General features: G+C 46.5%; 2 protein-coding genes across 4 annotated transcripts; both read left to right on the top strand.

Annotated features, from left to right (window-relative positions):
• The first annotated feature begins 591 nt into the window (after positions 1-591).
• TOZ (Transducin family protein / WD-40 repeat family protein) lies at positions 592-26,672 on the top strand. Of its 2 annotated transcripts, XM_086802615.1 has the most exons (14): positions 592-1,262; positions 2,381-2,563; positions 2,711-2,860; positions 2,995-3,209; positions 3,331-3,616; positions 23,814-23,948; positions 24,089-24,207; positions 24,295-24,457; positions 24,541-24,787; positions 24,878-24,954; positions 25,085-25,204; positions 25,282-25,412; positions 25,602-25,776; positions 25,867-26,672. In XM_086802615.1, the coding sequence occupies exons 1-14, from the start codon at positions 963-965 to the stop codon at positions 26,308-26,310; spliced, it is 2,745 nt and encodes a 914-aa protein (XP_086658741.1). In that variant the 5' UTR covers positions 592-962; the 3' UTR covers positions 26,311-26,672. The 2 variants fall into 2 exon arrangements, 1 of the variants encoding a protein (XP_086658741.1); XR_015266646.1 differs by lacking the exon at positions 25,867-26,672 and having other exon boundaries at positions 25,282-25,520; positions 25,602-25,738.
• LOC147635365 (uncharacterized) lies at positions 12,376-14,011 on the top strand. 2 transcript variants are annotated; one of them, XM_086802170.1, is made up of 4 exons: positions 12,376-12,539; positions 12,663-13,008; positions 13,157-13,318; positions 13,450-14,011. In XM_086802170.1, the coding sequence occupies exons 3-4, from the start codon at positions 13,274-13,276 to the stop codon at positions 13,762-13,764; spliced, it is 360 nt and encodes a 119-aa protein (XP_086658296.1). In that variant the 5' UTR covers positions 12,376-12,539; positions 12,663-13,008; positions 13,157-13,273; the 3' UTR covers positions 13,765-14,011. The 2 variants fall into 2 exon arrangements, with proteins under 2 accessions (XP_086658296.1, XP_086658295.1); XM_086802169.1 differs by having other exon boundaries at positions 12,376-13,008.
• Positions 26,673-27,482: the final 810 nt, after the last annotated feature.

Below are 27,482 nucleotides of genomic sequence, written 5' to 3'. Positions count from 1 at the left end.
TATTTTTTCCCTCAGTTGTATACATACATATTGGGTATTCTGGTTATGGGAGATGGAGTGCTGGGATCATGGCCTAAGTGCAAATTTTTGGTTCTTAAGTCTCATTGATTGATCCACACTATCTTGAGATAGAGGCACATGTACTTAGTAGCCAATGATGTGGCTACTCTTGGTTGTATAAGTTGTGACTTTATATGTTGTCCTCATAGAAGCTTGTGAGAACTTGGACATTCACATATCTCAAAAACCAATTGTGGAAGCTCCTCACAAGAAGGATTACACTGTGTTTACTTCCATCTGAACAATCAATAAAAAATACATTTTGTGACTATTGTGTGACCATGGATTAATTAATGAAGGCTTGCCATGTCCTGCTTCAATAACCCCATTAAGGTTTATAGAAGGCTTGCCATGTCCTGCTTCAATAAACACATTAAGGTTTATTGAAGGCTTGCCATGTCTTGCTTCTATGAGAATTCTATGAGAAGGATTACTCCATGTTTACTTCTATGTTAATAAAAAATATATTTTGTGACTATATTGTGTGAATATGGATTAATTAATGAAGGCTTGCCATGCCCTGCCACTCGTGTGTTAATGCAGTGGTTAGAATGAAGTTCGAGAGTCTCTAGGTTGTGGGTTCGAATTTTCCCTGTGCGAGCGATGGCTTTGCATGTGTACTTTCTACTTTCAAGCCAAGATTAAAAAAAAATATTGATATTTCAAATGTACATAGTCATGCAATCCTGCCCTACTATTCTAGTGATTTTAGAGAGTGAGGGAAGGGGTTCAAAAAGGAAGATGGTAACAAATGGGGGTTTAAGGAAGGTTTTGTTTTCTGCTACCCGTTAGGGCATTGAGGAAAGCTAGGTTGCGGAAACTGGGTTTACTGCACCTGTGTGAGTTGCCGTTTCTGCCACAGGTTAGGGTTTGATCACCGGTGCTTGGAATCGTCATTGGCTATGGCGGCCGCGCCCCTTCTGAAGAAGAACTACAGGTGCACTCCTGCAGTGCAGCTAGTCTACACGGGGGGTCCTGTTGCCCTGGCGCCCGATGCCTCCTTTGTGGCCTGCGCCTGCACGGACCAGGTGAAAGTGGTGGACTTGGCCTCCGGCTCTGTGTGTTCCACCTTGGAGGGCGACTCAGAGCCCATCACTGCCCTTGCCATCACTCCCGACGGTGCCTCGCTCTTCGCAGCCAGCCGTAGCCGGCAAGTGAAGCTCTGGCACCTCGCCTCTGCTACCTGCATCCGCTCATGGAAGGTACCTTTAAAAAAATCATATTATCACCATGTAATTTGTTTAGAAGGGTAGCATAAAAGTACAAATTTTTCCTCGTGTCATCTCTCTCTCTCTCTCTCTCTCCCCCCCCCACACACACACTCTCTCTCTCCACATGGAATAATGATATTTGGCATGAAAGATGTAAATAAAAAGTGAAACAACTAACCGACTATAAACAACTAACTGACTACTTCATGAGTTATAAGGGTGGCACGGACATGTGGCAGTCTGTGTGTCACAAGCAGGCTCCTCACATGATTGAGGCGACCTATCTCTAGGTGTTTATATGGGGATTTTCCTTCTCTTATGCCAAAGGGAACCATCACCATCTCTATATTATTGCCTTCAGGTTGCCAGTACATTTGTTGTATGCTTTTGCGTCAAACCAATCTTCTTGAGACTTGCATACTCCTAGCTTTTTCCTGGGTGAACTCAAGATGATAACAATTGCTTTGCCTCATCATGAAGATTGGATCTACACTATTTTAAAAGAAACATGTATGTTCTTGGGATACATTTGCATTTCACCACTATAAAAATATGGCAAAAGGAGGGAAGAACCTCCAGGTTTCTTGAGTGTATGGCTGGGCCCAGAGTTAGGACTTTTATATTGAGTCCAAAAGTGCTAATAGACAACAAAGATGCTCAATCTTGGGTGCCAAGCTTCAGGTGGGTAGGAAACATTTTCTGTAGCTATACACATTATGCAAATTGCAACCCTGCCTGATAAATTCAGGGATATAGCTCAAATATTGATATCTGTACTATAACGTATGTTCTTGGGACACATCTTCATTTCACCACCATGAACATATGGTAAAAGGAGAGAAGGACCAGTTTTCCGTGAGTGTATGGCTGGGCGTAGTGTTAGGACTTTTATGTTGAGTCTAAAAGTGTGAACAGACAATGAAGGTACTCAATTGTGGATGCCCAAGCTTCAGGTGGGTATGACAACATTTTCAGAAGCTCAAATAGCTCAAATATTGATATCATGCTTGTTACCAAGCCATGAAGGGAGTCTACAATTTGAGCAGAATCTGTGCAATTTACCCTCTTTATGGAGGTGTTGATGTGTTGAATTGATGATTTTGCTGCAGGCTCACGAAGGGCCAGTTGCAGACATGGCAGTGGATGCATCTGGAGGACTTCTTGCAACTGCGGGTGCAGACAGAGCTGTATTTGTTTGGGATGCAGATCGTGGGTATTGTACTCATGCTTTCCGTGGTCATAATGGTGTAGTCACAACTGTTGTCTTTAATCCGGATCCAAACCGTCTCTTGGTGAGCAGCTCAGGATCACTTTCATCAACTTTGCTAATAACGTTTCTTTCTTTGATTGATATTTTTTTAAATAGTACTAACAAGTAAGGTGGTTTTCCAAATGGATTTCTTTCTCTACGAGGGACTGCTAAGTTGAACATGACACAGCTTTTTTCAGGAGGTGATGATGCCACAGTTCGTGTATGGGATCTGGTGAAAAAAAAATGTGTTGCTGTTTTAGAGAAACACTTCTCAACAATTACGAGTATGGTGGTCGCGACTGGCAGCAATTGTTTGCTCACTGCTGGCAGAGATAAGGTAACATTTAGAGTTTGGATTTAGGTTCTATCTCATCTACAGTGTCCGTAAGATGTTGCCCACACCCATTCCCACGTTTTGTGTTTGTGTAGCCTGGTTTCTTAGTCTGATTGATTCTACCGGCATTTTTGTAGGTGGTTAATGTATGGAGTCTGCAAGATTTCAGCTTGCAGACAACAGTTCCTGTGTATGAACCCCTTGAAGCTGTCTGCATTGTACCAGATGGCAGTCAACTAATGGGAATCTGTAACAAAAAGAAGCTGGAGAAGGCAAAAAAAAGTGGCGTAGGGCCAGTCTGCTTCTTAACAGTTGGGGAGCGGGGCATCATTCGGATCTGGCTTGCTGAAGGGTGAGGACCTACTAAGTAATAGCTGTAGATTGTTTTTGGTGTATCTGGTGGTTTCAAGGGCGTTTTCCCCATACCATTAGGTCAACTGAGAAAGTAGAGCTTTTTTTTCTCCGGATTGCAGTGCTGTTTGCCTTTATGAGCAGAGGTCATCAGGCGCACCAGTCGTTTCGGACAAAGAGGAAGAGAAAAGAGGGTTTGTTGGTGCAGCTGTGATGCCCTCAGCAGAGGGTGTTATGTGTGTCACAGGCGACCAACGGTTACTGTTCTATAGTGTGGTGAAATCAGACGTTGGGGAGCTTGATCTTGAGATTAGCAAGAGACTGATTGGATACAACGAGGAAGTAATCGATCTGAAGTTTGTAGCGGGAGATAAGAATCTACTGGCAGTTGCCACCAATCTGGAGCAGGTAAAGGGATTAAACTCTTATGCCTTGTTTATTTACAGCACACCATTCATGTGCTAATATTGGGCCTGCTATCATAACTCGAGGCAACCATCAGTGGCCAACTTGGATCTAGAGCACGAAATTTGCATGCGCGTGCAGTAATGCACTCTTTCTTACTACACACACACAGTAATGCACTCTTTCTTACTACACACACACACAGTGTGTGTGTGTGTGTGTGTGTGTATTCAAATGTATGGATATACATATATGCATATTTACATACATAGACATATATATGTTTGGATGTGTGTAGATAGATGTATATGCATATTTACATATACATGGACGTATATATGTCTAGATGTGGCACACGCGCACGCGCATGTGCACGGGGAAGTGCCGTCCCGGGGACAGGGTCGGGAACGGCAAAAAAAAACCTCTTTTTTAAAAGCAATTTAGGAGTTGTATGCATGACATACATATAGAGACACACTTTGAACAAAATTTTACACCGAATAGATAAAAAAACAAGAGTCATTTTGAGCAAAATGCGCTAATAAAACATCGATGGCACATTGATTATGTGATTGATAGTCTGATAGATACAAAGAGATAAGTACATGCCTCATGGCAGTGAGGGTTACAAAAAAGAGTGGGTACAAAATAGAGATACTAGATAGATCATAGATGATAGATCACAATAGATCATGGCCATTGGCAGTGGGCACAAAAAAGGTGAGATGGCTCAAGGCTCAAGAGTCAAGCCTCAAGCTCTTGAAGTGCTAGCCTCGCGGGAGGCTTGGAAGTCGAAGTCGTCGATGCCATTTGAAGCCTCCTCCTCTCCCTCAGGCTGTAGCTCCTCCTCTACCTCCTCAAGATGCTCCTGAGCTGCAGGATCTTGCTGTGCCATCTCCCATTCGGTGAAGGGATCCGCCTTCCCTGTTGCTGTCGCACATAGCATGCGCATGTTAGCGCTCACAAAAACCAAATCACTTGCCCTTTGCACTTCAAGGCGGTTCCTCTTCTTAGAGGCAATGTGACTGTAAACGCTCCAAAGTTGCTCCAAGCAACTAGAGCTCACAGCCTGGCTAAGGATGCGAATAGCCAAGCGCTGCAACTCCGGCCCATCTGATCCGTAATCCTCCCACCAAAGAGGAGACCCAATCTTGAGGTGGTCAAGCTGTGCATCTAAACATCCAAAAGATCCCTGCCGTGTCATGTACTGAGATAGCTGGTCTCTGATCTTCCGCCGGATTGTAGGGTTGGGCTCTAAGCGCTCCAAAATGATCCGCCATCCCCTGCTTACTTCCTTGTCGGCCTCTTGCTTTCTGCCCGTGGAACTTTGGATCAACCACAAAGGCAGCCGCATGAAGAGGGGAGTAGTAGGAGTTCCACCTGGACTCACATAATGAGTGGATCTCCTCAAACTTGGCCCTGTCTGGCACAAGTTGCTGGAGTGACTCGATCATGCGATCCATGGCCTCATAGACCTTGCCGATACATGGTTCACGGCCGTCAATGACTCGTAGAAGGTGAACAATAGGCTTGACCAAGGCGTCGAGTGTCTTCACCTTCTCCCACCAAGCGGCATCGTCGGCGCGATCTCGGCACGTTCTCCCTGTTTCCGATTTTGACTGCGGCATGGCAGAAAATTCATCACTAAGGAAAAGCCCTCTTAGGGCTCCGCCACGTCTAGACAAGCGGCCTAGCATGAGGAAGTTGTATGCAAACCTTGTCTCAGAATACTTGAGGAGGGAAAGAGTGCTCCTTTTAGAGAACTCATGTCGCAGCCTTTGGTGGTTGAGGACAAAGGATACAAGCTGGTTAGCCTCCTCAATGGTGGGTGCAATCCATGGCAAGGCACGTATGTCTTTGAGGAGGTTGTTGAGACAATGGGCCATGCAAAAAGAAACTGTGATGGATGGATACATTGACTCAATAATGGTCCCGGTTGCCCTATTTGACGCCTCTCCATCCGCCACCATGCCGACCACAAGCTCCGGCCCAATGACCTCGATCGTGGACGCCCATTCCACGGCAAGCACATCCACGGCCTTCCCAGTGCCACTCGCATCATGTGACTCGATGAAGTACACTTTGTCCCTTGAGTAGGCCACCACTCCATGGATGGAGCGCTTGTGCGTGTCACTCCATCCGTCTACAATGAGAGAGACTCCGTTAGTCTCCCACGTTGCCTTTGTATCCGCCGCCGCGTGCTCAACAGCCAACTTCTCCCTATTAAGCAAAGTGGTGCGAATCTTTTCCGATGAAGGTGGCACATAAGAGGGGCCATATTCCCCGATCTTTGTGGCCATCTCACGGAAGTAAGGAGACCTATTTCAAGTAAGGAAAACCATGTAGCATGTTAGCTTTTTTTGGCAATATGACAAATGCTTTGAAGCATGAGACATAAAAAAAAAAAAAGAGTGAAGAGAATTGAGTCTTGACTCTCACCGTGCTGCCTGAAACGCAATGTGGTCGTGGTAGAAGAACCTAGCCACCGACCTATCCACCTCATCCTTCAATTTTGGGTTCCAATTCTCGTTAAGAGTGGATTGATGGCGGATGGGAATGGAGGCACCCGATGTGGATGGAGTGGACTTGAATGGTTGAGAGCTTGAAGCAAGATTTGGGTTCCTCTCCACCTCCATTCGCATCGGTTGCTCTCGTGCTCTCACCACATCATGAGGATCAACGGCAACATGTCGCCCTCTCTTTGCCGCCTCGGCCGCCTCATAAACCTTGAGCTTCTCAAGAAGCTCCGCTCGCTTCTCAGGAGTAATGCGTGCGCAAAATTGCACTTGATGACCGGCCTCGTGCAAAAAGTGAGCTCGCACTTTGTTGGCGCCGCCACTTCTCTTGTAGGAACAAAGCTTGCAATTCCATGCCCTTGAACCACCGCCCACTCCACGACTAGTGTAGTGGACCTCATCCCACCATGACCATGTGTGCACCGCCGGCCTCCTTCGTGAAGAGCCCGCAACGGAAGATGTGGCGGCGGCGCCTTCACCTTGAGATGCCATGAATGATGATAGTGTGAGAGAGAGGGAAGAAGGGTGCAATAGAGAGTTGCAAGTTGCCGCGGGATTGAGAACCTTAGCGCTCTAATATCATGAGAGAATGGTTGAAGGTAGCAAGCGAAAGCAGAGGAGAGACTTGGAGCAGCCAACAATGATTCAACAGTGAAAATGTAGTGTTTGGTGATAGATTTCGCAGCAGCGGAATAAGAGGAGACGATTTTGTTGGGGTAAAGGCATTATGCCCACCCTTATAGTGTGTACAAGCCCATAAGTTATAGTACATAGTACACTTAGTACTTTTAATGTACTAAGTGCCCTATGTGTACTAGTGCAATATACATGTGTGATAGGGGAGTCACACACTCATATCTTGATGAGTTGACTTATCCCCACAACTCTCTCTCTCTCTCTCTCTCCCTTGTTTCTCTGTGTATGTCTCCCACATGAATCTCTAACCCTAATTCTCTCTCCCATTCAACTGGTATCAGAGCTTAGTGATCCCTCCCTCTTCCCTCTTCTCCTTGATAGCTGAACGAGCTATACTGTAGCTGGCTGTCACCCTCATTAGGTGAGTCGTACTGTTCCATGCACTCAGCTCTTGTTTTGCTGCTGTTATACTACAGCTGTGGTCGCCTTGTTTTGTCCAGCCAACTGGCGGGAGCTTCTGCTTCTCTGAATTGAGTAATTGGTGCTGGACTTGGTGCTGGTCGCTGCACAGTCTGCAGCGCTGTCCAGCACCTCCTATTGCTGGTCGTCCTGCTCTGCCAGCAGACCCTGGCTGCCCAGCGTAGGCAGCCAACAGAGCTGCTGCCCAGTCAGCTTACAGCCACGCTGCCCAGCTAATTAGAGCAGTGCAGTCATAACAGCCAGGTGATGCAACTCGCAGCAGCCAGGCGCACTTCACAGCAGCACGCAGCCATTCAGCAACATCAGCTCCAGCACAGCATCCGGCAGCATCTCCCAGAAGCTCCATACAGTCAGCAGCAGCATCCGACGCAGCACTAGCATTAGAATTGCCCCCCTCTCCTGCAATAGCATCTGCAATCATCATTCAGCCTGCAAGTCTCAAAAAAATCAGAAAATTACAAGGTATCTTGCTTCAATTTTTTTTTTGGGATTTGCAATTGAGCAGGTACAATCATCAATTGAGCAGATACAGGTGCCGAATTGCTCAATTTTTTGAGCAAAATTGGCAAAATTGGGTGACATTGGTCACAATTAGGATTAATTTGCAGGAAATTGGATGTCAAAATTTGGGGCTTTTGATGTAATTGTGCAATTAAGCAGTCATACATGCTGTATGATGTGAGAAATCGCACATTTGGGCAAAATTGCAGCAAATTGCAGTGCAAATCAAGGGGCTTTTGTGCCGATTTGGTTGATTTGCATGCAGGCACTCGCAGTTGATGCTTTGGGCAATGTGTTGATGCCTGACAAGCACTCAATGTGCCTGTAAATCAAGGGGGTTTCATGTATTTCATGTATATGTGGCCAGGGGGAAGCATCGCAAAGACTCTGGATGCCTTCATGTGCGTCAATGTACCATGTATGATCAGCAATTGATCTTAAATCAAGGGGCTTTTCAAGATTTTATGCTTGTTGAGCGCGGCAAAGCAGCAGGCAAGACTTTTATGCCTTGAATCCTCAAAAATCAGCTTGCAGTCAAGGGGCTTTTGCCTAATTTCTGCTCGGGACTGTTGTATGCAGTGTTCGGGACTGTAAAAGTCTGATTTTCACTCATTTGGACAGCCAGGAGAGCATTTATTGCTACTGTACCTGCTGGTACAGATTTGGCACAGCTTTGTGCAAGTTTTGGCATGGCTGTACACTGATTTGAGTGAAGAAAAGGTTCAATTTCAGCTGCTGTACTTGCCGGTACAGGTTTGGTACATCATTTGTGAGCAATTGGTACTGTTGTACAGTACTTTGGAAGGGCAACAGAGCACATTTAAGGTGCTGTCCTAAATCTGCAGCAACCAGATTTTGGTGATTTCATCACATACAGTGGGAGAAAAGTTGCATTCTTGCTTCCGCAGTGGGAGATAAAGCTTGGGAGAACAACTGTGAGCACTTTGTGTGCTTTTGGTGCAGTGTTTGTACATTTTGCAGGCAGGCAGGCATTGACAGATTGCATATTGCTATGGCAACCACAGGTGAGAGCTCTTCATTGCTTCACATCAAGAAGCTTGAAGGCTCACATAACTATGATATTTGGTAGACCCAGTGCTATAATGTGTTGCTCCAGAAGAAGCAGCACAAGCCTATCAAAGAAAGGGGTGTGATGCCCGCTTCTCTTACTGCTGAAGAGTGGGAAGATATGGATGAGCTGGCAAGATCTACTATCATGTTGTCTGTGTCAGACTGTAAACCGGCCTTCAGATAACCAAAGGGCGGTGAAACAAACACTCGCACATAAAACACTTCAACACCATTGAGGTCCTAGAAAAGGAAAACAAACAGGGGGAGCTAGGGTGCTCCTGCAAATAGTACACGGACACCGATTGGCCCCAAAACGCAGTGGCGCCCCTTGCGGTATTTCTTTAATTGATTAAAAGAGCTTTGGTTACAATATAAAGCTGGTAATTCAGCCGTCCCTGTAGAACTCCTGAAGCCTGCAAAGAACCTACATCTGGCTTCTTGTCCACACGGCATCCACAAATAAATCCAGCCATTGTTCACATCGAAAGACTCTCTCACATTGAGTCTGCGTACAGAAGCTTTCTCCCATGATCAAGGCTGCCACAACCATCCATAGCCTCTCACACTATGAATAGCATCACACCCTGACGCATCCAGTGCTTCTGCATCACAACACAAACTCCCAAACTGTCTCTCATAAGAGAACTCGTATCACAGCACAGCATACCATACAGTTGACACACCTGTACAAACCCTCTCTACCTTCCAAGGGTACTATCCATCTCTGTCATGGATTCCCTGTCCCCTGTCCTATCAGTAGCAAGGCTGTACCAAACATGTGTCCATTCCTGTACCCTCTGCCTGCATGTGACCTATCTCCTGGAGAAACCCAAATAACATGTTTTCTCGAGAAAACCTACGACCTGTTTCCACATGAAACCCTTAGGTCTGTTTCCCTTTGAAACTTATGTCCTGTTTTCCCATACATCTAGTTACCTGTTCCCACATGAAACATCTGGCAACATAGAGATGCCCATAACTGTAGGTCCCACTGTTCCTTTCTAGCAGGAAGAAAACAATCTGCTCCATGAACAAAAACAGCCCATAAATTGTCCTGTTTCCACCCTCTGAACTGTCAAACCCTTCCTCTCACAAAGGGCTAGAGAGAACCACTCTGTAAAACAGTGTTGAGCCAGTGAAAAGAGAGACTCCGAAAGACATCACCTGCAGTCCCACTTGCTCACAAAGAAAGAGAGACTTACAGTCTTTATGTCGCTTTCCACAAAAGAGAAAAAGACACGAGGAAAAGCCCCGTTGTGTCCTGCCTTCTTGTCCTGCAGTCCATGCCTTTGTGTCCAACTCTGCCTGTATGGACAGCAGCGCAGCCCGCCAGCTTCATGCCAAAAGCAAAGAAGAAAGAGAGATTAAGTAGGCGCCTGCTTCTGCCCTGTCCGTACAGCTGCCATGTGGACTGTACCCGCACCTGTACTTGACTGTGCCTGAATCTGCACCTGCAGCAGCCTGACCTGCCACGTGGGCTGTACCTGCACAGCAGCCGTACACTGCCACTTGGACTGTACCTGCACAGTAGCCGTACACTGTACCTGCACAGGCCCTTCCATGCGCAGCCAACATGCAGTCCACCTCTCCCCAGAAAAGCACACGCTTCCTCCAGAGATAGGCGCCGCCTCCTTTTTCTGCCCAACAGCCCCTCTTTTACCAAAAAGCTCACACGTGGCCCCAAAATAGCTTATGGGCCACGTTTTCTTTAATGAAGGGCTTTAAAAAAGATTTTAAAGGTTTTTAAACCTTTTAAGCTAAAATCTCTTTGCCCCCTTTCACACATGGGGTTATCCACATATGGGCTTCCTTTTTCACTCCAACCTGATGCCATTCACACTGTCCACCATGTCCCCGTCATGGTTGATATATACGCACGTACGGATCTGATCCGTACCGTACGGCCGTACTGTACGGATCCGTACGTGAGGTTTTTTTTGGCTGAAAATCGACGTGCGTGTCTGAATGGGCGTCCGCCTGGCGGCTGGCCTTTGGGTACATACTAGGCCTTTCAACTTTGATTATTGGACTCCAGAGAGCGTGCGTTACGGAGAGGCGAGAGCAGAAAGTTTTCGAAAAAGACCAGGCGACCACAGCGTTGGAACTTTGGCGCCAGGCGTGCGTGTAGGTAAACTGAGCATCTTCCTCTCTCTCTCTTTCTCTCCCTCTTGAGTCTTGAGTCTTATCTCTTTCTCTTACATATGTGCTGCGCACTTGGCAGGTGCAAAAAGTCTCAAGAGCCATCATGCCTAAGCCAACTAACCCGTATTGGCAAGAGCACACCAATGTGATCCGCATTGTCAACACGCCAGGGCAAGCTGGATCTGGCACGCGACGATGGCAATGCAAGTATTGCAACTTTCAGCTCACCAGTACCATTTCTCGCGTCGTTATGCACTTGACAGGCATTGGCACAACCAATAACTGTGCAGGGTGCAAGGCAGTACCAAAGGACATTAGGGATATGTTGATTGCTGAGAATTTTCCAGCAATGGGTGCAGGGAAAAAGGTGAAAGGTAGTCAACAGACACAGGATGCTCTCCATGATGCACTCTTGGGAGACTTGGGTGGTTCTTCACAGGTTCAGGAGGAGCAGCCCATTGGCAGTAGGAAGAGGGCTCGTACCATGCATGAGCAGCAGGACTATGTGGAGGATGATGGAGAGATGCATGCACCAAGGCAGACTACCTTGCCTTCTCGAGTGGCCTCTCTTTCTTGGGTGAAGGAGCGCCAGAAAGTGGCTGAGATGGAGATTGCTCGCACTCTCATTGAGTGCAACATCTCCTTTCATGTCTTGAGGACTGAGCAGTGTGGCAGAGGATGGTCAGAGCCATAGCCCAGGTTGGACACACAGAGGATTGGTTGGGGTTGGAATACAATAAGATGCGGACCACTACGCTTGAGGAGCAGAAAGCATTGATAGATAAGGCATTGGTACCAGTGAAGGCAGGTTGGGGGCAGTTTGGGTGCACCATCATTTCAGATGGCTGGAGTGACATTCGTAGGCGACACATCATTAATATTCTTGTGTCGTCTTGCCTTGGCACGTACTTCTTGCGTGCTGTTGATGCAGGAAAGGCTGGAGAGCGGATTAGAGGTGAGTTTATCTATGAGCACATCCGGCAGGCTATACTTGAGGTTGGCCCAGAGAATGTGGTGCAAGTTATTACTGACAACGCCTCCAATTGCAAGGCTATGGGTGAGATGATTGAGGCAGAGTTTAAGAACATTGTTTGGACTCCATGTGCAGCTCACTGTCTTGACTTGTTGATGGAGGACATTGGGAAGTTAACATGGGTGTTGCCTATTGTTTCCGATGCCACAAAAATGACTACTTTTTTCCGCAAAAAGCACAAGGCATTGGCTATCTTTAGGAGTCACAGTACACTTGACACGGTGCGGCCCTTGAAGACCAGATTTACATATATGTATCTTGTGTTGCAGCGACTCTATGCAGTGAGGGATCCACTTCTATAGACAGTAGTGGACCCGAAGTGGAGAGAGATGCATCACGCACAGGAGGAGTCCACTAGATACATACAACGGCGGGTGCTTGATGAGTCCTTTTGGTCGGAGGTGCAGGCTATGATAGTAGCATTGCAGCCAATTTATGTGTTGCTGCGTGTCACAGACATGGAGGGCTCCACCATGGGCCTAGTCTATCATCTCTTCTCAGAGATGAAGACACACATCAGAGGCTGCAGATCACTGGCGCTTGATCGGTATGTACTTGCTTCTGTAATGATTACTCTATTAAATATTTAGTATAATACTATAATGTATAATAGTAAATACTATAATCAAAATTCAGCCTGTTAACTAATGTTGCGTCAATGCTTTTACAGTCGGGAAGAGATCTTGGCTATTGTAGACAAGAGATGGACATTTATGAGTCGGCCCATTCATGCGATGGTTGCATTGCTTCATCCTTTCTACAAAAAGCCAACTCTTTTTAATGACAGGAGTCTACTACAGGGCAAGGATGCGTACATTGGCTTGATTTGCGAGGAGGATGAGTAGTTGGACATTGATGCAGAGCTCGCTAGCTATGAAAATAATTTAGGGTCATCCTTTACTAGAGCTGTGGCGTTGAGGCCAGAGGCAACGAAGTTCTCTCTTACATGGTGGCAGAGTTATGGAAGACAAGGTCTTCCAAAGCTCACTCGTATCGCTTTACGTGTCCTCTCACAGGTAAAGTTTTCTATCTTTACATTTTCCATACATGTGTTATGGACTTGGGACCATGGTTCATTGTCCAATGTCTATTGTCTATGACCATGTCCAATGTCCATTGTAATTTGTCACCATTAACACGTCACAATGCACATGTGACATGCAGGATTGCTCTGCTGGTGGATGCGAGCGCAATTGGAGCGCTTATTCGCTAATTCACACGAAGATCCGTAATCGACTCAGCACTGCATAGCTAGAGAGATTAGTCTACTGCCGAGCAAATATGAAGCTTGTGCGAGATTACCACGCTTTGGGGACACCCAAGCAGGTTAGAAAGTTGAAACTTTGGGCTAGCGTTTATACATAATACATATTACAAGCGAATATTTGTAATTACTAATTACTACTTTCTACGCTGTTAATAATGTGAACACTGAATTGCATTTTGTTTTTTAACAGACAGATCCATCAAAATTGAAGTTGGTCTTGGAGGGGAGTGCAGAGGAGACTGAGCAGCAGCAACAGCAGCTTGTGAGAAACGATCAGGAGGAGATTATTCGCATGCTGCACAGAGAGTTGGAGAGTGTGGATCGACGTGCGACGAGGTCACGTGCGCGAGTTCTCAGTCTCCCGTTAGTCGGGCGAGATGCAGGTCCAGAAGTTTCACGACGAGAGACCATTCGGCGAGGAAAGCTTCCTGTCCGTACTCCTCGGAGACGGGCAAATGAGGCTGTTCCTCTCATTCAGCCTACGGAGGATGATGATCCAGGATAGCAGAGTATGATGGCAGAGCCAGAGTATGATGAAGAGGGCAACGTCCTGACAGATGGGGACTTGCTCTCTTCAGGAGTGTCATCATCCTCATCCGATGAGGAGCTTTGAGATTCAGAGAGTAGAGTCTCGAGAGTCGAGTCGAGACTCTTTGTTATTGCTTAGTGTTTTTTACTTTTGAGTCTTGACTCTTGACATCAGACATTTATGATTTGTTATTTGTATGCTCTAGTATGAGCCTTTTAGGTTGACATCAAACATTTGTTATTTGTATGCTCTAGTATGAGCCTTTCTACATCTATTTTGTCTTGACAGCCATTGTGTCAAGTATATGATGTGTGTTTTGAAATTAGTACATACTACATGCAAATTGGTTTATTTTGATTCTTGAATGTTTTAAACTTTTATGTACCTTAAATGTAGAAAGGTGTTGAATGTCCTATTGTTTGCCAATGGTACGTATTTTCACGTACATAAAAAATTTTACTGTACGGAACACCGTACAGTACGTACATATACACAACGTACAGTACGTACACATCAACCTTGGTCCCCGTGCACACCTGCATATTGTCCAGAGAAAAACACAGGGTCATGACATACCCCCCTCTTGAAAAATGGCAAGCGTCCTCGATTGCACTCAATGGCACAGTAAAGCATCTCTTGAGCAAAGACACCCCATATGGCAAAAACAATGGCCTTCCAATGCATCTGGATGATAAAAACAATCATCCTGCACAATAAGCCACACTGTCCTCTTGCTTGTTTCTTCAGTACCTACAGCAAAAGTCTAAAACCAAATGGAAACACGTTACCTGTGTTAGCCAAAAACAAAACCATGCATCATTCTACATATGACAAACATATGCAATGACACATATATATGCATTCGCAAACAATATGCTCCTCAAGATGCTCTACCTACTCCAAAGTAACAGTCTAAGGGCTGCTCGCAAGCCTTACGCCCATGGGCATCCCGCAGGACCCACGACTGAAGGTAAAACATGAGCATATGAAAGCACTCAATGCATCCAAACACTACATCTACCAAGTACTTTCCCACATATGTCTCATGGCCATCCCGCAGGAGTTACACCCAATGGTGCATCCATGAACATAATAAAGCACTTGATGTATCATACCAACATACATGCAGCACATGACACAATGCAGAGTATTTCCCAATGTATTCTCAATGGTACCAGGATCCAATGGCACCAGAATACAAAAATACCTCTACCTCAAAAAGTGTATGCATACATGCACAAACAGAATTCGATCCATATTTCCATGAACCAAACCAACTCTAGGACTGCTCGCAAGACTTATGCCCTCCATAGAGTTAGCCATAGTTGCAGTTAGAGTTCCAGGTGCGCGCGACTGTGAACCATACCCAACTTTTCCATCATCTCATGTGTCTAGAACACAAAATCATAGAAGTCCCATAAGCAGATGTACTGTCAGCCTCAGTACCTTCGGGTGAATACAGAGATATCACCAAGCGACTCCTAGATAACAAATGAGCCTGTCTGTAACAAGGGAGCGGAGGTGCTACCCCCCTCTTGAGCATCAGGTAATGCTCCTCCGTCATACAAGCACTTGAGAGTGTTTGGTTGCGTTGTGTACGTGCACATACGCAGGGAAATGCGCACCAAACTTGATCCTAAGTCTCACAAATGCATATTCCTAGGATATGGTGACAAAGGTGAAATGGGGTATAGACTTTGGGATCCCGTGAATAGAAAGATTATACGCAGCAATGATGTCATTTTTGATGAAACATGCATGTATAAGGAGCCTGCAAGGCAACAGGAACCTAGCAGAGTCATCTTTGATGATGATGGACATCATGGACAACAACCAAGGGCTGTAAATCAGCCATTACAGCAGCAAAACCAGCCCTTAAATGGTGATGAAAATGGTCCAAATGGACAGCCAGAGATGGCAGAAGATATCCCTATGGATATACCACAGTTAGAGGAGATACCGGGCATGATTTTTCAGCCTTATGGCATGGAACAGGAGCCACCAATAGGTGATATGCAGGCTGGACAGCAACCTGCAAATGATGGTCATTGGGTACGGAGATCCACAAGACCCTCCAGAGCCCCTGACAGGTTTGTTCCAGGGGTTGACTACTTGATGCTCACTGACTGTGGGGAGCCCTCATGTTATAAGGAGGCTTTACAGAGGGCAGACAAAGCTCTTTGGGAGCGTGCCATGAAGTCAGAGATGGATTCTTTGCATAAAAATGGAACTTGGAAGTTGGTGCATTTGCCTACAGGCAAGAAGGTTTTGCCATGCAAGTGGGTTTACAGGCTCAAAGTTGCACCAGATGCAAAGCCAAGATACAAAGCCAGGTTAGTGGCTAAGGGCTTCAAGCAGGAATATGGTGTGGACTTTGATGAGATCTTCTCTCTAGTGGTCAAAATGACCACACTTAGAGCTGTGTTAGCTTTGGTTGCACATGATGATCTGGACTTGATTCAGATGGATGTGAAGACTGCTTTTCTTCACGGTGATCTCCATGAGGAGATATATATGCAGCAGCCAGAGGGTTATGCAGTGAGTGGAAAGGAGAAGCTTGTATGCAAGCTGAAAAAGAGTCTTTATGGGCTCAAACAGGCACCAAGAGAATGGTATCATAAATTTGATACATTCATGAAATCCCAGAAATTCAAGAGAAGTGATATAGATCACTGCTTATACACCAAGAGAGCTTTGGATGGCAGTCTATTGATCCTCATCTTGTATGTTGATGATATGCTGATTGCCGGGAAATCTCGTAAGGAGATGGATGCCTTGAGGCAGAGGCTGCATCAAACCTTTGATATGAAGGATTTGGGTGATGCAAATCACATTTTGGGTATGCGGATACTTCGGGACAGAAATCAGCATGTGTTGTATTTGTCTCAGAAGGAATACATTGGCAAAGTTTTGCAAAGGTTCAATGTGTTTACATTCACAGGAGGTGCTGTGTCATGGATATCCAGGATGCAGAAGTGCATTGCCTTATGTACTACAGAGGCCGAGTATATTGCAGCCACAGAGGCTTGCAAGGAGGCATTATGGCTATCTCGGTTAGTGGTTGATTTGGGCTATACAGGGGATATTCCATTGTTGCATTGTGACAGTCAGAGTGCCATCCAGTTGGCAAAGAACCCTGTCTTTCATGCAAAGACGAAACATGTGGATGTGAAGTATCACTTCATCAGAGAGGTGATAGAGAACAAGCAAATTCAGCTTGTTAAGATTCATACGGATGACAACCCGGCTGATCTGTTGACAAAGAGTTTGCCTCCGGAGCGGTTTGCTCATTGCAGACACTTGATGGGCATTGGATGAGGCCAGTTTCAGCCTTGATATGGCCTTGTATATTATCATGTACATGCTGATTTTTTCTTTTCCTTCATTTAAGGGCACTTTGCCTTTAAGTGGGAGGTTGTTGGGGTAAAGGCATTATGCCCACCCTTATAGTGTGTACAAGCCCATAAGTTATAGTACATAGTACACTTAGTACTTTTAATGTACTAAGTGCACTATGTGTACTAGTGCAATATACATGTGTGATAGGGGAGTCACACACTCATATCTTGATGAGTTGACTTATTCCCACAACTCTCTCTCTCTCTCTCCCTTATTTCTCTGTGTATGTCTCCCACATGAATCTCTAACCCTAATTCTCTCTCCCATTCAGATTTAAGTAGGTGTACGTCGTACGACCATTAGTGTAATGCTGGTTTCTACAGGTGTCATGTGCATTCACGTGGACATGTCTAACCCAAGGCTAATCTCTGAAGGGCAGCAGGAAAAACAATAGATTTAGGGCTTTGTAGCCTTGGATTTGGTCCAAAAGAAACCAGATTGGATAGCATGTTAGTCAGCTAGGTGGACAGCCTTCCATCGATGAAGTTGGGTGCATTTTGGAGTTTTTTGGTGTCCTTGAATTGGCCGACAGCCAGCTGGCGGGTTAATGGGTAGGGATGGGGCGCATATAAAGGTGCATCTAGTCTTATATTTCATCATCTCTCTCTCTCTCTCTCGCTCTCTCTCTCTCTCTCTCCTTGTTGGGGGACCTGTGTAAGCCTAGTGGGGCGTGCCGTGATAGATTCAACCACGTGTCCAAGAGATAATGATAGAGAGAGGGAAGAGAGAGAAGGGAATAGGGATCTTGCACAGTACACCACACTGAGCGGGGAACATACCCCGCCCCCTTTCAGAATTTATTCAAGAACAATCCACGGGCATGTTGGCTAGGATCAATACAATCAATGAAAAACAAACAGAAATGCTGATGTAGGGTATCCAATTTGATTTCTAGGCACGAGATCTCTTATACCAAGCACACCATGGGGATGACCCACAAGTATCTCTCACCGGGCTAGTACCAGATCCAATATCCAAAGCCAAAGCCAAAGCCAAAGCCAAGTCCAAGTCCAAGATCTCGAAAATCTCCAAGTTCCAAATTCAAGTTCTAGTCCAAATCCGAGTTCCAAGTCTAGATCCCAATCCAACACACCAGGTACACGTGGTATGTGAGGATGACAGAGCATATGACAATCAACTGTAGGTTCTGTTGCCTAAGTTGGAGAAGGAGATGATCCTCAAGGGAGCCACACAGATGGATGTTGCTGGCCAAAAGGGCGATGGAGGTAGAGCTTCAAGTAGCGACGATGGCCAGGTGGTATGCGGCCAGTAGGCAGGCACAGGTGTCGGCTCTGTTGGCGATCCTTTAGAAAGCTCAGGCGGTGGCTCTGAGTAGCAGTAGGTATAGATGGTGGCCAGAAGACAACCTGTAGCTACAGTAGTCAGCAGCCAAATTGACGGCAACAAGGGCAGAGGTGGAAGGCAGCACTGGCTGCTATCGGCGCTTTAAGGTGGTTGCAGTAGCAGCAGGTGGTTGGCGTAGCACCGGAGCAGACGGCAGTTGGTAGACAGCGCTTAGTATGTTGCGATTCAGAGGCGGTGCAGGAGCTGTAGATGGAGGCCACGTCGGCTGGGCGGGCGGGCTGGCTGGCTGGTAGGCAGCAACGCGGTTGCGCAGCCAGGTAGCAAGTGGCGACTAGGTGATGATCCAGGTAGTGCTGCCTGTTAGCAAGTGGCTGGCGACAGTAGGTGTTGGCTGCGAACAATGCTGGCTGCAGGCGAAAAGCAAATCAGCAGCGCACAACAGTATAGGAGGCAGCCAGTTGGCAGATGATGCTGAGAAGGTAGCGCACAAGAGGCAATAACCAGGGAAGTAGCAACGCCTGTAGGTGGCGATGAAATCTTAGGTTCCAATGATGATGAAGTTGATGATGAAATCTTAGGTTCCAATGATGAAGTAGCACGTGTCCGGATCTCCTCTCCAAACTGAGTCACTCCAACCGTGGAGTCGGACTCCATCCAACAATCCCCCTCCTGTGTACAAGAGTCCATGATCCTTCGCATGCCGCAGAAACCACAGGAAACGCAATCCTGCCTCACAAAGAGACATCTGCAACCAAGAGCTCAGCTGCCTCATCAGGAAGCTCCCGTCCAATCCGGTGTCCATCAACCAGATCCATGAACCATACAGCTTCTGAATCACAGAGACATCACACTGCTCACAAGGATCAACACCTGTTACGGTGCACAAGCAGGTCCTGGAAACCTTCTGAAGACCACGCAAGGCCTTCTGAAACCTGTCAACCACCCCCTCTGAATCCGGAACCACAAAGCCTGGAGAAACCACCTCCTTCTGCAAGTAATCACCTGTCACCTGCCTAGCTTTCCGAAAGGTTCCCGTGGAAAGAACATCCTCAACTACTGGAAGTTCTATGTCCCGAACACGACGAGACATCAGAGCATAAGTGACCTGTTCAGCTTCCTCTGACTCACGAACACAAGAACTACCAACCTCAATACTGGAAAGTTCCTGCCAACTGCTGCCATCTACTGGTAAGCTATCCACCACCTGGTCTCGGAAAGCCCGTACCTGCAGCGTATCCACACTTGAGTAGCCATTACCAAACTGCCACTCATCACAATCCTGAGGACCTGGGAGAGAGAGTGCTGAAAGCCTGTAAACTCCATTCTCCACTCCACCTTCCTAAACCACTTGGCCTGTTGCTTTGTCCTGGAGAGCAACAAAATGCTCATCAAACTCCACCCGTACGCCAGTCTTGTAAACCTGATGCACTGACAACAGATGAAAACCAAGTGCCGGAACATACAACACCTGGGAGGAATGCTTCCCCCCTCTGCCATCGGGAACTATCTCCATCCTGCCCTCACTGTGAACTGGGATAGTGGACGTATCCCCAGTAAGAATATGACCAGAAACCATGCAGAGATCCTGTAAACCGGAACGGGAAGGAGTCATGTGCCTGGAAGCACCACTATCGAGAATCCACTCCCGAGTATCCATTGCGGAGAGTCCTCCAATCTCCTCCCTGCCTGAAGAAAATGAAGCATCGGTGTCCATCACCTCCAGGTGCACAAAAGCCGGAGTCTTCGTGATTGCTGAGGAGTCTTCACCCTTCTCGGTCTTCCGCTTGGGACACTGCCTCCAGTAGTGGCCTTTCTCGCCACAATCATTACAGGTCCTCTCTGCCTTCAGTTTCTCGCGGTCAGCGTGGTCGGACATCTTCTCAGAAGACTTCTCCGATGAAGCCTTCCCCTTGCCCGAGTTACGGCCTTTCGACCTTTGGCCAGTAAAGGCCTCCGAACCTCCACCCTGAGGAGGGTTCGTGAATCGTTCCTCTTGGTCCAAGACCATGGGCACAAGCTCCTCCCACGTGATGGTGCTGAGCCTGCCACTGGTAATCAACGACGAGTAGAATGCTGAGTACGAAGAGGGCACATGTGACAGCAACGTGATGGCCATGTCCTCTGACGATATCTCCTTCCCAGCCTGGAGAACTTCCTGCTGAAGAGCCTGCAGCTTGTTAATATGCTCCCGCATCGTCGACGACTTTGCAGGGCTCATAACCCGCATCTGTACTTCCAAAGAAATCCTCTTATGGGCGATACCCTGTTGTACAGAGAAGCCAAGTGCTGCCATATACCTCTGGCCAGCGTCATGTGCTTTACATGATTAATTACCTGTGGTGTGCAATTGAGGAAAATAAACGAACGGACCCTGGCGTTGACGCGATCCCACATCTGCGTCTGGGCCTCCCGGTCCTTTCGGGTTGACGGTAACTCCCCTTCCTCTACTTCCGGCCGTGGAACACCAACAACGACGAAATCGGCGAGATCGTAGGACTCCAGAACGGATTCCATCATCACCTTCCATATGCCGTAGGTGCTCCCGTCCAACTGACGGTCCACCGGGAACGTGGGGAGTGTCGGGATCTTCACATGTCTCTCGGCCATCTCAAACAGATCTGCCATAGCGGGGATGTACTCTGAAAAGGGTGGGTGGGTGGGAACAAAGAAGAACTGATACCTGCAAGTGGCTGTCCAGCAAATCAGCCCGCCTTCCTCTTGCTTCTCCTCTTCCCGAACAGTCCAAAACAGTCCACCAATCAGCCACAAAACAGCCCCCTCTTGCTCACACAAATCCCAAGACCTATCTAGAGCCTAGGGCTCTGATACCATGCCAGATTTGGTCATCATCTCCGCTGCATATTCTGACAGAACTCCCAGGCGGTTTGTTGGTGGTGTTCCACAGTGTCAGAGGGGATGGCAGTTCCGTGAGCCAGATAGGTTCTTAGGCAGCAACGGTCCCAAGGGACCAAGGGTGATGTGAGAGTTCCAGACTCATTTCTCAAGAAAGAAGACCAAGACGGTGTTCAGAGTCAGGGCAGGAATGGATTGTGGACTAGAGGAACCAGATGCATGGATCTTCGTCTGAGACAGAGTGGTTTGGAGAACAGGCCGGGTTTTCAGAGAAAAAGGGTTGCCAGGGATGGATGATGACAGAGGGACTTCGGGAAAGGATTGGGATGATGACAGTCATCCAAGAGCAGGTTGGAATCCCGTCATCAAGTTTAGCAGAGGGGGATGTCATGTGCATCATAGATGCCATGGACAATTCTCAGGGCTAGATCGAGAAGAGGCAGCCAGATAAAGAGTATGAACTAGTTAGAATCAGAAAATGGAGCACAGAGTGCTATTGGCAGTGTAGACTGGAGCAGGGCTTGGAGAGCAAGAGGAAAAGCCTGTTGACTATACCAAAAGGGAGTCGGCTGTACCAGAGGTGGAGGCGGCTGAACCAAGTTGGTGGGGGGCTGCAGGCGCATCATCAAAAAAAGCATTTATGCCTAGTCGGCTGGCCGACCAGGAGTCGGCCAGCACTCCTATGGTCCAAAGGGCCTATAAATAGGCCCAAGTGCCCATTGTTGTAATCATTCACTCCCTTATGGAGTGGGTCATCTAGGTAGGACTGTTTTGGTGTATTCCACCTTGTCAAGAAGGCAGCCTAGGGCTGTAGTAGAAGTACCTTTTTGTACCATATGAATATACTGAATTTCCAGCACTTCTCTCTCTCTCTCTCTCTCTCTCTACTCTCTCTCTATATCTGCGTTTTGCATCAGATAGTTTCCAAGAGTGTTTAGGGCTGAAAGAAGACTCCCAGAGCTTCCGCGTGTTAGAGAGAGAGAGAGAGAGAGAGAGAGAGAGAGAGAGAGTCTAGATAGTAGGGTGGCAGCCCGCGGGCCTTGTGTGAGAGGCTTGGAACTTGGAAGTTGGATTGTGTGTGCTTGTAGCCTTGTAGAGGCTTGTTCTTATATAGATAGGCAAGAGAGAGGGGCAAGCCTCAAGGGCAAGAGAGAGAGAGAGAGAGAGGGCCAAGCCTCAAGGCTTAAAGGCCAAGGCCCAAGGCCAAGTCCCAAGCAAGCGGCGACTGCAACGGCTGGAAACGGCGACTGCAACGGCTATAAACGGCGGGCGCAACGGCGGAAAAACGTGCAAATGGCTCTCTGCCGTCCCCTCACAGAACCGTCCCCCACCGGCGTTGGCGTCCCCGTTCCCTGTGAGTGACTCTTCTTAGGGGACGTCCGTCCATCCCCTGTCGTTCCCGTCGGGGCTCCATGGTTTTCACACTGCCCACTGGCTGGCCCTTACGCGCATTATCCTGGCTGCTGGGCAGCCCCGCACAGGCTGCTGGGCTGCCCTCATGCTTGGCCGACTGGCTGGGCAAGGTCCCTAGGGCCTGTCGGCTGCCTGGCCAGGCCCCTTGCCCTTCTATGGGCTGGTGGGCAAGCCTAGGGCCTTCTTGGCCCTTCTTGGGTAGCCTAAGCATACCCAATGCCCACATCAAGAGTATAATACTCTCTTCTAGGGTAGCCCTATGGGCTGGACCCCATCTATATGCAATCCCTATATGCTTCTACAGATGTCTGGTGTTCGGTTGCAAACCCAACACTCAGATCATTTGACATCATTCCAGAGGGAGACCCATAGTACGGACTGGCACTGCTTTATGTGCAGGACAATGCACAGCTGACCTCAGATGTGTAGGGTGGAACCTTGGCTGACTCGTCCTGGATTGGGCTCACATCTGCTCCAGGTCCTGCACCTTCTTGTTCAGATATGTCCACGTGGCATCCAAGTGCGGGATGCACATGACAGATACCCTAAAAGATAATTGCAATTTTTTCGTAAGACGAGAACAATGGCCAAACCTTCATTTATGGTGGTGGAATTATTCCTCTTGGCCCAATTCAGCTGGTGGCTTGTGTAGTGGATGGGGTGATCCATCATGAGGGAGTCATGCAGACTTCACCCACGGCTACACAGTTGGGACCCAATTGGGTGCACTCTCTTCTTTACCTCTCTTTCCATCTCTGATTCCTCATCATTCTCTTGTACACTGTGAACATGTATGCTTCTCCAACATACTGCTTGTAACGCCATACCTCACAGAAAATCCATGCCAAGGATGTTACACCTGCTCTCTTGCTAGCCACCATTTTCTCCTTGAATTCCTTAAAAGCATCCTCTGGATTTTGTCTCTCGAGGTTGCATCCCTAGAGTCCTTACAATGCATATAAATGAGGTTTGGGGCTAGTGTTTATGTTTTTATGGGTGCTGGAATTCTATCTTCCATGCTGCCTTGGCTTACACAAATGCTTTTCTCCATGCAGATTCGGATTTATGAGATGATAACAATGACTTGTAGGCAAGAGCTTTTTGGGCATAACGATATCGTGCTGTGTCTGGATTCCTGTCTCTCTCCTCTTCAAACCATGTTGTTGGCTTCTGGAGGAAAAGATCATACGGTAAAACTTTCACGAGTGTATGACCACCCTTTTGCTGTTGGATGTTACACTGTCAAGGAAGGAAAATACTTCAAGGTTTTACGTCTGTCTTATGAGGTCAATTTCTATGCTAAGTACTTGTCCTACCATGTTTTTCCCAGGTCAGAGTTTGGGATGTGGAAAAAGGGAACTGTTTAGCCATTGCTGAAGGTCATATGGCAGCTGTTGGAGCTCTTGCGTTCTCGAGAAAGACTAAGAAGTTTTTAGTCAGTGGGAGCAGGTATATGCCCCCAACAGCACTTATTTGCATATGTTTAATTGCCTTGTTTTAATGCTGTGTGTGTGTGATTGTGTGTTTTTGTGTCAGTGATCACACAATCAAGGTTTGGAGTCTTGAAGGCTTTGAAGAAGCTCCCAGCAAAGAAGGGCCCAAGAAACTTTCTTCTCTATCAACGGTTGCTGCCCATGACAAAGACATAAACTCCATAACTGTGGCTCCGAATGACAGCCTTGTTTGTACTGGGTCCCAGGTAAGCTTGTACTGCTTGCGTACCTTCCCCTTTATTGAGGACCCTCTCTAAGAGTTGTTGAACCACAATGGATTTGGCTATAGGATCGAACTGCACGTATATGGAAGCTTCCGGAGCTTGTTCCAGGTGTCACACTACGTGGTCATAAGCGGGGCATCTGGTCGGTGCAATTTTCCCCCGTGGATCAGTGTGTATTGACAGCCTCTGGTGACAAAACTGTTCGCATATGGGCTCTCACGGATGGGTCTTGTCTCAAAACATTTGAAGGCCACACGTCTAGTGTTCTCAAAGCATCATTTCTTTCTTGTGGAACTCAGTTTATATCTGCGGGTGGGTTTTCATTGGATCTCTGGATATACGCTTGCAACCATTTTAGTCACCAGTTTCAGTTGAAATTGTGTATGCATCAAATGAATGCAGGAGCTGATGGCTTGTTGAAGTTGTGGACAATAAAAACGAATGAATGTGTGAACACATTTGATCATCACGAAGATAAGGTGCGTCCCACTTTATTAACCAACAGTGATGGTGAGGAGCTCTCACTGCATTTTCACAGGGAAGGGCTAACCTTGAAAGAGCAGTGTGGATCACCTTGACTACCTCCTCATCGTCGGTCAAATTTTGTAGATTTGGGCCTTGGACGTTAACAGTAAGGATGAAATGCTGGCCACTGGTGGCAGCGATTCAATTATAAACATTTGGTCTGATTGCACGAGGGATGACGAAGAGGATGCAATAAGGAAAGAGGTACATTATTCAAAAAGATAGGTCTTGATTAGTGTAGCGATTAGTGTGGGGCTCTTAGTGTTTGGCCATGTGTGCAGGAAGAAGAGACTTTAAAAGACCAGGACTTATCCAATGCATTGGCTGATACTGATTATGCAAAGGCAATACAACTTGCGTTTGAGCTGAGGCGACCATTCAAGCTTCTTAATGTCTTCACAGAGCTTTTCAGGTTGGTACATAGTTTAATGTAATTTACTGATTATGCAAAGGCAATACAACTTGCGTTTGAGCTGAGGCGACCATTCAAGCTTCTTAATGTCTTCACAGAGCTTTTCAGGTTGGTACATAGTTTAATGTAATTAGTGAAAGATGCCACATATAGGTGGTGGGAGTTAAGGTCTGGGTATTGATGTGGCAGAAAAGAGAAGACCGGGCTGCATATACATAGTATCTTGAAAGAGCTGGATAAAGAGCATCTTCGACTGCTACTGTCATACATCCGGGAATGGAACACTAAGCCCAAGGTTTGCCATGTGGCGCAACGTGTACTTTCAGAGCTTCTGCATGTTTTTCCTCCAAGAGAGTTTATGCAGGTGAGATGGCCCTGCCGTTCATATAATTTTCGGCACCGTGGTATTACGTTTGCGTAAGACTGCCACAAATTGCTACTGTCTCTTGTTCAGGTATCGGGCCTCCGTGAGCTGATTGAAGGCATCCTACCATATACTGAACGGCATTTCAGTAGGATTGACAGACTCCTAAGGAGCACATTTCTTCTGGACTATACACTTTCTTCAATGTCCGTTCTCAACCCCTTGGAAGTCGAGAAGTCCAATCTCAGTGAACCATTACTTGGAGGAAAGGATGAACATCTTGACAATGCTCAACTCATGTTGGCAATCTCTGGCAGCAACTCTGCAGCTGCTGCTGAACAGAGCTCAACTGCACCTCTCAAAAACAACAATGCATCTGAATCTGAAAAAAAATCCAAAACAAAGAGTAAAAAGAGGTCAAGCTCCATGGCCACTGATATAAGTGATGGTTTACCTGGTGCATCATCACCTTCTGTAACTCATGCCAAAAAGAAAAAAAAGCAAAAGAAGGCTTCAGCAGGCATTCAGCTATAGGTTTGGCATGCATTTTGCGGTTAGGTCCCGAGTTGATCTTCAGTACGGATGTAGACAGTTCACTTGTAGCATAGCTTTTCAATGGAAGATCCTCTTTTTGGTTTTGAGCTTACCAACTTCATTTTATAAAATGCATTGCTAGAGAGGAAGTGCTAAAGCTTTTGCACATAGTCTATGCTAAGCATGATGGAGTTGATGATATGAAGCTTTGTGAGCAGACTTTCATGGAGTCAAGATTGCACCTTGGTTTTGGTTTAAGTTTGGAAAATAACCTATCTTTCTGCCGTATTAGTGGACATGCAGATTTCTATTAACGTTCTTGTGTAAGTTGTGGCCATAATTGATTCTTTTTATTCAAAGCAGTGCAATTTGCCCAACCAGCAACCGCACATGTACGTGTGCATGAGAGTTTCTTAGTGCTAGCCTTCATCTCATGGCTGAGTCTGCCCGTCACCTCGGAAAAGAAACTCAGTTTGATGGCGTATCTAGGAAGATAAGTCTACCGAGGTGGCATCATCATATATGAACCTGCACCCACTCTTCTTGTGCTCTATGCTCATATATGGCATATCTACAAAGATTTGTCTACCAAGGTCACATCCCCATATATGAACCTGCACCTTCTCTTTTGTGCTCATGGTGTGAACATGGCACTTTGTCTATGCTATGCAGTTCATGTTTTGAAGCTTTGTGAGTACAAGTTTGGGAAATAACATGGACTTTCCATCGGTATAGCTTCATCTATTTTGTGTGATCCAAGCTAAATTAATTATCAGTCTTGTAATTTTTTGTTTTACTAAACTGTCAAATTATAATTTGATTTACTCGATTTCCTTGTCTACCATTGAAAGATAATTCAAATAGCTGTACTATATCAACCGTTTACCTTGAATACATGATTTTATTACTTACATTCTAATAGCTAATTTGATGAAGTTTATCGAGGAAAAAGCTAATATGCTTTCTTAAAGAATTTAAGTAGTTTATTCAAACACTGAAATTTAACTGCGGAAGAAATTGAACTCTATAGATACGTTCAGTTCCCTATTCTCCTCATTATTATATGATTCTAAGTTAGACGATTAGATTAGTTAGTGGGTGATTAAATTTGAAAGTACACTCAAATCAAGTAACAGTCGAGCAGTTTTAAGTTAGACGATTAGATTAGTTAG

This window comes from Cibotium barometz, chromosome 9, assembly GCF_041138505.1.
Source record: "Cibotium barometz isolate CiBa-2024 chromosome 9, ASM4113850v1, whole genome shotgun sequence".
NCBI classification, from domain to species: domain Eukaryota; kingdom Viridiplantae; phylum Streptophyta; class Polypodiopsida; order Cyatheales; family Cibotiaceae; genus Cibotium; species Cibotium barometz.
The sequence above is the reverse complement of the archived record's forward strand: the minus strand, read 5'-3'. Positions and strand labels throughout refer to the sequence as shown.